The 12,628-nt window shown below is 44.2% G+C and overlaps 1 protein-coding gene across 1 annotated transcript in view; it reads left to right on the forward strand.

Annotated features, from left to right (window-relative positions):
• Window positions 1-12,628, forward strand: part of GATB (glutamyl-tRNA amidotransferase subunit B) — a 97,012-nt gene that overhangs the window by 39,345 nt on the left and 45,039 nt on the right. The window contains exons 4-8 of the mRNA XM_082728136.1: window positions 317-515; window positions 945-1,067; window positions 9,237-9,350; window positions 11,542-11,626; window positions 12,323-12,367. Of these exons, the coding sequence (XP_082584262.1) occupies window positions 317-515; window positions 945-1,067; window positions 9,237-9,350; window positions 11,542-11,626; window positions 12,323-12,367 (566 nt within the window). The remainder of the gene's footprint in view (window positions 1-316; window positions 516-944; window positions 1,068-9,236; window positions 9,351-11,541; window positions 11,627-12,322; window positions 12,368-12,628) is intronic.

Consider the following 12,628-nt stretch of genomic DNA (forward strand, 5'->3'; position numbering starts at 1 on the left):
AGAGGCCTCTGACAGTGAGATTATTGTTATTCCCCAAAATGGTTCTTTGGTAGGGAAGATGGGGTTCGTGGTGTTTATTGCATCATTACTGGGGGTCGGGAAGGTGCGGGAAAGTAAGGGAGGAGGGAGAGGAGAAGCCAGAAGAGGCCAGGCTAAGTTACGGCTACGGTGCATAAACTAATTTTCTTCTCCTTTTTGTTGTGTTGTGTTTTTAAGTAAGCCTATGGTTTTGTGACATAAAAAGAAATTAGTAAAATGGATTCCAGCTTCTATTTATGGCCTCATGACGGTGTAACGTAACGCATGTTGTGTGCAGGCGGGCTACCAGATTACCCAGCAGAGGCTCCCGATTGCTGTGAATGGGAGCTTAGCGTACAGTGTGTGTGTGGGGAAGAAGCCGAGTCGGGTGATCACCAAGACCGTGAGGATCAAGCAGATCCAGCTGGAGCAAGACAGTGGCAAAAGCCTCCATGATGAGCTGCGGTCTCAGACGCTCATCGATTTGAACAGGGCAGGTAGGCTTGGAGATTGTCTCTCACCTTTCCTTCCTTCCCCTCTAGAGTTCTCCCAAGCCAGACCCAGGAGTTTGAAAGCCCCAGATCAAGTATCAGTGCTGGTCTTGACGCAGCTGACTAGAGAACACAGCCTGTACGATGATCCCCATCAGGCTTGCTAACAGCCCACCCGGATGGGTGTGGTGATGTGATGTGATGTGATGAATGTAGCCGCCCAGTCACAGACCCAGGAGCTTGATACCTCAGGCAAACGTTGAAAGAACCCAATTTAAAAATAAAAGTGTGAGGAGGAGCAGAAACAATTGAGAGGTGGGAACCCGTGCAGAGAGCCCATCAGTGATGCAGGCTTCTTCCTGGGACCTCAGCCAACTGTACCTGCAGATCAGGTTGGAGAGCTGCAGTCTGGCTGACTCTGCCTGTCTTTGGTAGGAGTTGGACTTCTGGAAGTGGTGCTGGAGCCGGACATGTCCTGTGGAGAAGAGGCTGCAACAGCCGTCAGGGAGCTGCAGCTGATACTTCAGGCCCTGGGGACCAGCCGGGCAAATATGGCAGGTAGAAGCCGCAGAGGGGGTGTCCCTCCTCCTCTGCCTTCTCTTTCCTCCTCCCACAGCTCTTCTCGCTGGACGTTTGTTCTCTGCCTCAGCTACACTGCAGTTGTTTACAGGGTTTTGTCAGCCTTTAGGCCTCTGGGTTTTTGTTTTTTTTTTTCCCTTAGAGTTTTCCTTGGACTCTTTAATGAACCCCCAGTCAAAACTAAACACACTAACAACAGCGCAGAGGCACCAAGCCCAGGAATATGAGATTAGGAGTTGTTTAAAAAAATTCAGCTGAGTAAATTTGAAGATCAGACTGGCTTTATTCAAAGATTCATGAATCAGGCAGCATCCCACGTAACAAACAGAAAGGAGCTTTGAGGAGCTGTACAAAATGGTAGGCTTTTATAGCAAGGAGGGCCTGATAGAGGACGTTACCTAGCTTAGCGTGGATTGTTCCTGGCAAGGTCACCTTTCTTTGGGAGGAGGGTGGGGTCTCTCCTGTGGATTACCTCACTAGTGTTGATCAGGAGCTTCCGGTCCACTGGATAAAGGTCACCCTCCTGGGAGAGGCGGTGAAGGTTTGGTTTGCGGTGGTGGGGGCAAGTGACTCTGCTTTGGGCCTGTTGTGTCTATCTTCCTTCCTTCCTTCCTTCCTTCCTTTCTTTCAACAAAGGACTCATGTTTTTTTCTGGATTTTTGTATCCAAATGTTGTTTTGCACCAAAATGAGGCTCCATAAAATACTGAGCTCAAACAGTTTCATCTTTCTCAGAAGACACTGTATTTATCCACAGCAGCTCTGAGTTTCTGTGTAGGTAGCACTTGTTGGCTACCTGATGCTTTTTCTTCCGGTCTCTTTCTTATTTTCTAGAATTTTCATCCAGCTATGGCTGAAGCAAAATTATTTCCAGTAAAAGGCAAGGTTCTGATTTCACAAAACTTTAACTTGGAGATAATATCTTCAGTTCATTAGAAATGTGGTAGGAAATCAAACAAAAGAAACACTTGTGCCACTGAAACCAAGCAAACTATACATTTTAAGTGTTTGCAAATTGGATATAAAGATTACAAGTTTTGGTCAAACTCATTGTCTTAATGGCTCGCTCTTATGGCCCCTTCCTAGCACTCCATTGCTTGCCTTTAAGTCCCTGAAAGCAACCCTCTCCCGTGATTACCCAGTTTTCTGTTCCCAAGGGCTTTTATTTTATTTTTTTAAAAGATTTTGTTTATTTATTTGACAGCAAAAGAGAGAGTGAAAAGAGGCACAAGCAGTGGGGAGCAGGAGAGGGAGAAGCAGGCTCCCTGGTGAGCAGGGAGCCCAATTCGGGGTTCCATCCCAAGGCCCTGGGATCATGACCTGAGCCAAAGGCAGCTACTTAACCGGCTGAGCCACTCAGGCACCCCACCAGAGGCTTAAAAAATACTCTTGCCACTCACAGAGCATTCCTTGAGTTGAGAAAGGCAAGAGTGAAGATACAGATTCTGCATATGGCAATTATTAATTCATAGATCAGTACAGAGGGGGATTAGAAAACTCCACAGAAACAGAACCAACAAAATGTGTGTGTGTGTGCATGTGTATGTTTATGTATGTGTGCATGTTTATATTTAAAGAGAGTTATTCCAAGGAATTGGCTGATGTAATCTTGGAGGTTGAGAATCCCATGCTCTGTGGTGAGGAGGCTGTGAGAGGGCAAGCTCTAAGAAAGCCAATAGCACAGTTCCACCCCAAGTCTGAAGGCCTGAGAACGAGGAGAGCCAGTGGTGCAAGTTCCAGTCCGAGCCTGAATCCAAAGAGCGCAAATTTCCCCCTACACTAGCTTCTGTTCTGTTTAGGCCTTCAACAGACCGAATGAGACCCGCCCGCAATGGCAGAGGCAGTCTGCCTCACTCAGTCTACCAATTCAGATGTTGGATCTCATCCCGAAATAGCCCTATAGACACACCCAGAGTACTGTTCAGCCAAATATCCCGACACCTTATGACGCTGTCAGGTTGACCTGTAAAGTTAACCATCACGAGGGGCTCACAGTGGATTCCAGTAAATACCAGTAAGGACGATGATTCATCTCCCTGTTGGTTTATAATACTACTTACCAACCTTTTTGTGTCACACAGTGTATTTGTGTGTCACAAAAGGACTCCTGAATTTGTAATGCCACATTTGTCAGATAGGACATGTTACATGCCACAAACTGTAACATTGAAGCTGTGGTACAACTGAATTTGGAGACAGAACTAGCCTATTTGCTGTCTTATTTAAGCTGAAGACTGGAAACACACAACGACATGGGTACGAGTGGCATAAAAGCTAGCTGCCTCCAAGTTTTGCTCTGTAGAAATGAGGCTCTGTTGTGGAGTCAGAGAATTCTCCATTTCAGATTTATGGCTCATGCTGCTTTTTTACCCACAGAACATAAGTTAAATATGGGCAGATTGGATGGTTATCCATTTATGCACTAAATGTTGGTTCTCTATTGCTTTAAAAAAAAGTTTTTATTATTCCATTCTTCCTCCAAATAACCGTTATTCCTAGCAAACCTATGGAATAATAAACAGGCCACCTGTTAGCTGAGAAATGGTCCCATCTGGGGCCTTGCCAAGAGATAAACCATAACGGCAAGAACTCATCAGTCAGTGACAGCTGAGAGGGTTCATTAAATCTCATTTGTTATGACACTTTTTGTTGCTTTTAAATACAAACCCACCAGCTTTGCCCCTAGCACAGCAGCAGAGGGGTGGTTCTAACGGACTGTGGGGAGGGAAGGTCTGCCTGAGGCTGCAGGGGTCCAGCTTTTTGTGATGTTAGCATTTTAGCAGCCCCAAACCCCTTGGCTCGTCCTGCTATCCCACCACCATACAACCACTGTGTGGGCATCTGCAGCCTAAGAACTGAGGACCACTCTAGAAAGGACCGCTGGAACCCCCCAGGGTGCTTTAGGAATAAAGTTTAAATTGCTCTGCTCTGTGATTGAGTGAGTTCCTGATAGTTTTGCTAATGAGCATGGATCAGTTCCGTCTGGGTTCCAGAAATCATGTCCTGCTCAGCAGACTTTTGCCACTGTTGAGATCGTCAGAGCTGTGTGTTGAGTTGAATGTGTACTAAAGTAGATACTCTAAATGTTTCAGTGATGGTGTCTGCCATTTGAAATGCTTAGCATGTGCTCATCAGTCTGTTAAGCATTTTTTTTTTAAAGATTTATTTGAGAGAGAGAGAGGGGTGGGGGAGGGGCAGAGGGCAAAGGAGACAAGCAGACTCCCCACAGAGCAGGGAGCCCGACACTGGGCTGGATCCCAGGACTGTGAGATCATGACCTGAGCTGAAATCAAGAGTCAGACTGTTAACCTACAGGCGCCCCTCACTAAGCATTTTTTTTTAATTATTTATCATCTTGTTTAAACTTTACAGTGTTCCTGGGAGATAGGTGGTATTATGCCTACTGTACAGGTGAAGAAGCTGAGCTTAGAGAGATGGCTTGTTTGTCCAAGGCTCACAAGAAGGGACTGAGCTAGGATTTGAGTCCAGGTGTACCTAAGTCCAGGAGCCCTTTCTGTAAGCCCCTCATCACACTGTTTCCTAGTGGCCGTCACAACAGTGCCACAGCAATGTCTCTAAGTAGATGACAACTTAGAGGAGGGTGGCAGAGCATGGACACTGACATCCCAGACCTGGCTTGGGACCCTCTCCCACCTCTTGTAGCTGTAAGAACCTGGGCAAGGGATTTTGATTTCTCTGAGCTTCACGTTCCACATATATAAAGTGAGTACCCGAGTAATCATACGTGGAAGGGGAAAGGAAGAAAACGAAGAGGAAAGGAATTCATCCGAGTCCTGAGGTAGACTTGGGACAGCTGGGTGTGGTGTCCCTGAGTACTGAGACAGGGAAGACTGGGGGAGGGCTGGCTTTGTGCGAGAAAATCTGGAATTCCATTTTGGATATCTTAAGTTTGAAATGCCTAAAGGATGTCTAAAAGTGGCTTTGTCTAAAGCTCTATTATAAGGAATGAATGTGATAAAGTATATAAAACTCACCACAGGCCCTGACAAGTAGCCTATACCCTGTAAACGTTTGGTGCTTTTATTAGCAATAATAAATAGTATTACTTTTACAGAACCTCCACTCATTTTGGATAAATAAGCTTTGTGACGTACATTCAATAGAATTTGGGTGTGTGTGTGTGTGAGAGAGAGAGAGAACTTGTTATTTAAGTCCTGGAGAGCATCCAGTGATCAGAATGAGAGAGCTTAACAGACCTCTCTAAGTCCTCAGGCCCCTGCTGTTTACAGAAACAGTTTTCTGTCCTGATGTTGTATTTCTGATGTGTGAATGTGTTTTAGAAAAAAAATATGTAACTGCACTATATTACTGTGCTCAGTGGTATAGTTTTTTAGTTTTGCTGTTACAAATCTCTGCTTCTGGAGGGTAGAAATGGAGCTTGATAACATTCTGGTGATGTGTGAATGAGGGCCCTCCCTCAGTGTTGCAGAATGCTTTGAAGCAAACCTGACTGGTAAGGCTTTTGTGCGCTTGAGGCAATTTAACTTAATTTGTTTAAAAGGTATTTTGTCTTCACTGGCTAGCATGTCTTTTGTTAATGTTTGATACTATATTTGAATCCAGGCTAGTGGGCTGTCTTTCAACACTGCAGGATACTAAATGATTCCTCTTAGACATTTATGTAGTATGCATGGCCTTCTCTAGGAGAGACTGAAATTCATGCTTTTATTACTTATCCAAGTTAAAATTCTAAATCCTGAAAGATGGTTTCATTTTTAAAAGCAGGTGAGGTCCAATTCAATGTTCTCCACGTTTAAAAAAAAAAAAAAAAGTTTCCCAAGAATTGAGATTTGGTTGAGCAGAGCTCAGCATACTTTGGAAGTTTTCCTTTTAGCTAAATGGGCCTTTCAGATGATTCCAGCTGTAGATTAATCCTATTCAGACAGAACTTTAAAACTTGTCAGGAACCTTTTGAGAGACAGTAACCAATCTGCTTACTCATCACTCAGGAAAATACCAGAGTTTTGGCTTGTTCAACAAGGTATTAATTTATTGAACAGTTACTCTGTGCCAGACGCAGCTCTAGATTCAAATACAACAGCGAGAAAGACATTATTGTTCCTGCTACTTTGAGCTTATATCCATGAGGGAGACAAATGCATTAATAAGTAAAATCATTATAGTGGTACGTTCTTCAAGGAAATAAAAAGGATGCCATCCATGATAAAGAATAACGTAGGAAAATGAGGGCCTGTCAGAAAAGGTGGCATTTATTTGAGACCTGAAGAATGACTCCGGGCCGCAGCCAGCGTGGAACTAGGGGTGAGCATTCCAGGGAACAGCTAAGGCAAAGTCTCTGAGATGAGGAAAAGGTTAGAATATGCTCTGAGGTAATGTAGGTTACAGAAGGCCACTGTAGGGAAAGCGTACAGGCAGGGGGTTAGGGCATCAAGTGAGACTGAAAAAAGTAGGCAAGGGATAGATTACCAATAACGGTAAAAAGTTTGGATTTCATCCCAAGTGCAGTGGGAAGTCACTGCAGGGCTTTCAAGCAAGGGAACGACAGTCTGATTAATGTTATAGAAAAACCACTCAGGGGGTGCCTGGGTGGCTCAGTGGTTTAAGCCTCTGCCTTCAGCTCAGGTCATGATCTCAGGGTCCTGGGATGGAGCCCCGCATCGGGCTCTCTGCTCAGTGGGGAGCCTGCTTCCTCCTCTCTCTGCCTGCCTCTCTGCCTACTTGTGATCTCTCTCTGTCTATCAAATAAATAAATAAACATTTTTATTAAAAAAAAGAAAAGAAAAAGAAAAACCACTCGGGCTGCTCTAGAAAGTGGATTTCAGACGAGTAAGAGTAGAAGCAGAGACCAGTTAAGAAGCTTTTGCTGTTTCAAACACGGTGATGTCAGTAAAGACGGAGAGATCAAGCGGAGTAGATTCAAGGTAGATTTTAGAAATAACAGGACTTGCTAACAGGCTAGTGTGGAAATCAAGGATGTCTTCAAAGAAGCTTGAGGAGCTAGATGGTGCTATGGACTGAAACTGGGAAGATGAAGACAAGAATGGCTTTGTGGAGGGGAAAGCAGGATGTAGTTCTGGAAAGTGAAATATCTGTGAGACCTCCAAGTGGAGGTGTCAAGTAGACATGGAGGTGGCTAGCTGGACAAGGCAGGGGGGGTTGTTGTATTAAAAGTCAAGGATGCAGTTTTCTAACCTGGTCTGAAGTTCCGAGTCCTCCAGTGAGGGTGGTGGCTATGGACAGAGAGAGGAAGTGATGGGTGTGAGGTACCGGGTATTGGAAGAAAAGAACGACAGGATCGAGTTGTCAGTTTGGACATAGAGGGAAAAGAAAACAGAGACAGGGAAGATGACTTCAGGTTTCCTGGACTAAGAATCTAATGATGTCAGGAATCATTGGGACTTCCTGAGAGTCAAGGAAGCACAAATGGTCCAAAATGCTAAGAAGTCCGTGCTAGAGGCATAGAGTACTTTCTGAGCTGAAAGCACCTTTGCCCTGACAGTTGGCATGGATGGCATTTGGGGCCGCAGAGTGGGGGAGCTCATCCTTTGTTCTGGGGAACAAGTAGAGACAGTGGGGCAGGTGGTGGGCAGCCAGCAGTCTCAAGCTCAGAAGAGGTCGAGCCCCACAGCTCAGCCTTTGGATGGGAGACCAGGACCATGGAGTTTCTTGGCATGGAATGTATTTATCCTGTTTAATTATTTTAAGAGGCTTTTGCTATGAAATCCTGGAAAATGAATTTCTCTATTCAGCCCATCAGAATCTTCAGGTTTGGCAGGTTCTTTTTAAATGTAAAAACCCACCTAGGAAAATAAAAGTCCAGCATTTGGTGTTCTTCTGTTCTGTTCTAGACATTGTAAATGAAATTGGAGAACAGAGAATTTGGGCTTTACTTTGTAGGGTGTAAAATGTGATTGATTTTTGTCTTCGTTTCCCTATTTGTCTTGGGATTTTGCCTCTTTCTCCTCTTAAGAACCTCTTAGTCCTCTCCACAAACCAACTGCCTCCTTAGGGGGGTTATTGTTCCTAATCTAAAGGAGGTTTCTGGATCAGAGAAGTTTCTCCCAAGTCGGGGGCAACCCCCTCTGAGTTCTTCCAAAGCCTCGCCCCTTCATAAGAGCACTGTCTGCTGCGGCAGTCTTACAGCAATCAGGAAGGATTCAGAGTCCTGTTTGTGGAAAGAAGAGATTATTATAGTACCCAGAGGAAGGAGGAGGGAACAAACCCAGGTTTCTGGCTCTTGCCCTTGAGCTGTAAATTCCCAAGGACTCCCATGGATCTCCTGGAATCATTGTTGGAAATCCACATTTCATTGGAAAGCTGTGTAGTTATGAGATAACCATTTCTTTGTCTTTTTCTCTTTTTTTCCTAATTTTTTAAAAATCTTTTATTTATTTATTTGACAGCGAGGTAGGGAGAGAGCACAAGTAAGCAGAGCAGCAGGCAGAGGGAGAGAGAGAAGCAGGCTCTCTGCTAAGCGGGGAGCCTGATGTGGGGCTCAATCCCAGGACCCTGGAATCATGACCTGAGCCAAAGGCAGCCACTTAACCAACAGAGCCACCCAGGAGTGCCTTTTTCCTAATTTTTAAAAAAGATTTTATTTATTTGTCAGAGTGAGAGAGAGCACAAACAGGGTGAGCAGCAGACAGAGGGAGAAGCAGTCTCCCCCTTCAGCAAGGAGCCCAATGCGGGACTCCATCCCAGGACACTAGATCATGACCTGAGCCAAAAGCAGAGGTTTAACCAACTGAACCACCAAGACGTCCCTCAGATGATTGTTTCTGATCCTTTCTCCTCCAAACCAGCTCTGATACTCTGAATAAAAACTCAGGATAAAACTGCAGAGTAATTCTCCATTTTAACAATGTTGTTTTTCTTGTTTGGCACAAAAGAAATTACATTTCTCCAGCTAGTGTATCCAGAATTTCTCCTCTCTCCCACCTGGTCACAAGTGCACACAAACATGCATACACACATACACTCACACCTCAGATGCCACTTCTCGAGAGTGGACAGAGTGCCAGTCATCTGCTTCAGGACCAACCATACCTCCTTGCTGCTGTCCCTGGCTAAACAGCAAATGGAATTAGATACTGCTTGCCTAGAGACTTAAAAAGACCATGTTGCCTCCAAGAATTTCTAAAGAGCTGTCTTTTTTCTCCCCTTCCAGAGGGCCAGTTGAGAGTGGATGCCAATGTATCTGTGCACCATCCTGGAGAGCCTCTGGGGGTTCGAACCGAAGTGAAGAATCTCAACAGTGCCAAATTCTTGGCCAAAGCGATAGGTGAACATCAGCTTATGTTTAATGTTCTTCTTTGTGTCAGTTACCTATGGCTTTGTAACAAGCCACCCCAAACCTTAGTGCCTTAATATGATAACCGTTTCAGCTTCTGCAGTTCTACAGATTGGATCCTGCCTCAGCTCATCTATGTGCAAGATGAGCCCACTCACACATGGGGGTCTTGAGGCCAGGGATGGTCTGCTAGGCTTCTCCTTCCATGTCGTCTTTCTTCATTTGCTGCCTAGCCTTCATGTTTGGCAGTGATGTGTTCCAGAGGGATGAAGGCAGAGGCGTCAAGCCTTCTTGAGTCCCAAGCTCTAGAGCTCAGTGTCTCTCCCAACACATTTGATTCAGAGCAGATTCAAGGGGAGGAGGAAAAGACCCCATCTCTTGCTGGGAGGAGCTGTTACATGTAGAGCTCTGTTTTTCCATCTACCACATTCTTTTTTTTTTTTTTTTTTTTAATATAATTTTCATCTACCACATTCTTGATGGCCAGCATGAACTTTATAAAGTCATGTTTATTCATTGTATATTAGCCATAGTTTGACTTAATTGGTCATTGTGTTTTTCTGCTTTTTATTGTTTTTACTAATGGATTCCATGTGCCTGTGTAATGGAGTTTGGGTCTTATTGGAGTCCGTGCTATGGGTATTTATGTGTTGACAAATATATAATAATCGTTAAAGTAGAACAGTTGAGCAAGATGCAGGCAGTCCCATAGAGGTTGCTGACTGTGAAGACATCTCAGAAGACTAAATATACTCCTTAAAACCAAAGGTACCTAGAGAGGAAGAGAGAAAGGAGGGAAGGGATAGAGTTTCAAGTGCATCCCTTCAAGGACGCACAGAGCACAAGACAGCTGAATGCATTGCTGTATGTTTAGTAGAGCCCTAGGTCTTGTTGAGGAAAGTACTAGCAACGAGACAGGAAAGATTCTCTAGTCTTATATAAAATCTTATCCTGAACCTGCAGTCATCAGCTTCAATGAAGATGCTCTGCATGTACAAATTTTCAGGGAAAGGGCATTAAAATGGCTAAGGGGATAACTTACATAAGGGGAAGGGAAGGTTCCCATGCGTAGATGGACAGCAAAGAGAGCGACTCTTCTGTCTCTGAAAGGAGATACAGTCTACGTTTATGAAGCCACAAAAGGTTTTGGTCAAGGATACCTTTACAGCCCACTTTTGTGAAGTTCGGGAAGCTTGGGATAAATGGAAGAAAGTTCCACTTTACCCTGTGGGTAGTAAGTGTTCTGGAATTCATTATTCCAAGAGGTGGTAATGGTAACCTAAAAAGCAGCAAGATTTTAAGTTGATTTATTCTTAATGATTTATGAAGGAGACCCCCGAGACAGAAATCTGCCTGTGGCCTGACTCAGGAAGAACTGCAGATTTACCGTGATAGCCTAATTCTCCAAGCCCATGATTTTTCTGTCCCGTTTTTCTCCCTACACCGTGCCTAGTAGTCATCATCTGATTTCAGTCAAAGAGAGCGTTGGAGTTGGGGAGACAGGGAGTGAAAACTGACACATTTTAGTTTTGCTGCTGCTACTCAGTTCAGATAAGAGTTTGGATTTATATGAGGAAAGGTAGTACATGCTGGGATGGGGAGTTAAGGGGGAGGCTAAAGCTGTTTTCAGAAAGAAGCTTAACAGTTACGGCTGTTTTGATTATCCCAGTCTGCTTTGTTTGGTGGTGAGGGAGCATGGCATAGAGCTGTGGCCCTTAATCGTTTGGGGTCCTGGATCCCTATGAAAATTCTGGACTCTCTCCACAAAATGTGCAAGTACACACACCCACATTCTGTATCTAATTCAAGGAGGTACCAGAACCCCATGAGGTTTATCCTAGGATCACTGGATAAGAACCCTCGATAGGCAGCCATCCTGGATCTGGAGTTTCGCTGGCCTCGATACCGGTTCTAGCCCTTCTTCTGCCAAGAGTGTAAACTGGACTGGGTCACTGAAACCCTGAACTTTCTCTGAAAGTGAGGGAGCAGAGCTTCCTAAAAGACCCCTTCCACCACCACCATCGTCCTATGACTGCAATGAGAAGAGAATATAGCATATATGGGAAGAATTATTATAAGCAACTCTCTTGATTATTTTTGACTTAAAGATTGGGACAGATTTCAGATTATTGATTGATTGGATGAAAATATATGAATATGTAAATTATTGTGTTTTTCTTAGACTCTGAAATTGAGAGACAAATCCATGAACTTGAGAATGGACGTGAAATTCTGAATGAAACACGCTCGTTTGACTACAAGCTGGGGTGAGTTTGCATTGGCAAGCATCTTCCACACAGCTGGGTGGGACTCCAGCCCGGGCTCCTCACAGACCAGCCCCGTGACCTTGAATGAGGTACTTACCCTGTCTGCACTCATGCTTTCCTCACTAGTAGAATTAGGGAAACACTGTACACTACAAGGATATAATACCCTGGAGGACTGGTAAGAGGTTGAAACTGAACCAGACTTGGACATAAGTGCTGAGTCTTGCCCCTCAGTTGCTTCCAGCTTATCCACTTTGTGGCAGGAATTTTCACTCCCTTAAATTCTATCGGTTTTAAGCTCTACCAGTTCAAGCTAGCAGTAAAGAAAGCACAGGGGTGGTTACGGAGGTACCTTTTTAAGTTGTCTTGGTAAGTTTGACTGTAAAGTACTGACTCTGAATTTTGAGGATTTTGTGCTTTTAACAGAAGACTGACAGAAGCTTGGAGCACTTAGAGTTTGAGCCAGTTAGAAGCTGGGAACATGGAACAATTTCTTCTCTTTTTAAAAAAAATTATTCTATATATTTCTCTTTCATTAATATTTTCTCATGTAGTCATTTAAGTGTCTCTCACAGGAGGTCCAAGGGCCTGAATTTGCTTGTGTTCCTGTTTAGTAGGGAGAACTTCCCTTTGCACATATGCTGGGCCATGCTGCATTCCATGCTGGTTTAACGTTTTCCTATTTAACTATCATAGGTGCACCATGCCAATGAGAGACAAAGAAGGAAAACAAGACTACAGGTGGGTATTCCTCTTGTCAAAATACCATCATGTGTTTGGGGTTCGGGGCGAGTTTCAAATCTATTTGCAGAGTAACATAAGGACCTGGATGGTTTTTAGGCACCACTTTCTGGTTATATTGTCGCATGATGGCTTGTATGTTGCAAGCCTAGACTTCCTGTTTTATATGTACTGAAAGAAAGAATGTTTTCTTGGTCTGGTAGCCTCAGAGTATCTTCTTTGATGGGATTCAGCTATTGGAACACACTGTTGACTCACCCC

The sequence above is a fragment of the Mustela nivalis genome, assembly GCF_964662115.1.
Source record: "Mustela nivalis genome assembly, chromosome: 4".
Classification (NCBI taxonomy): Eukaryota; Metazoa; Chordata; class Mammalia; order Carnivora; family Mustelidae; genus Mustela; species Mustela nivalis.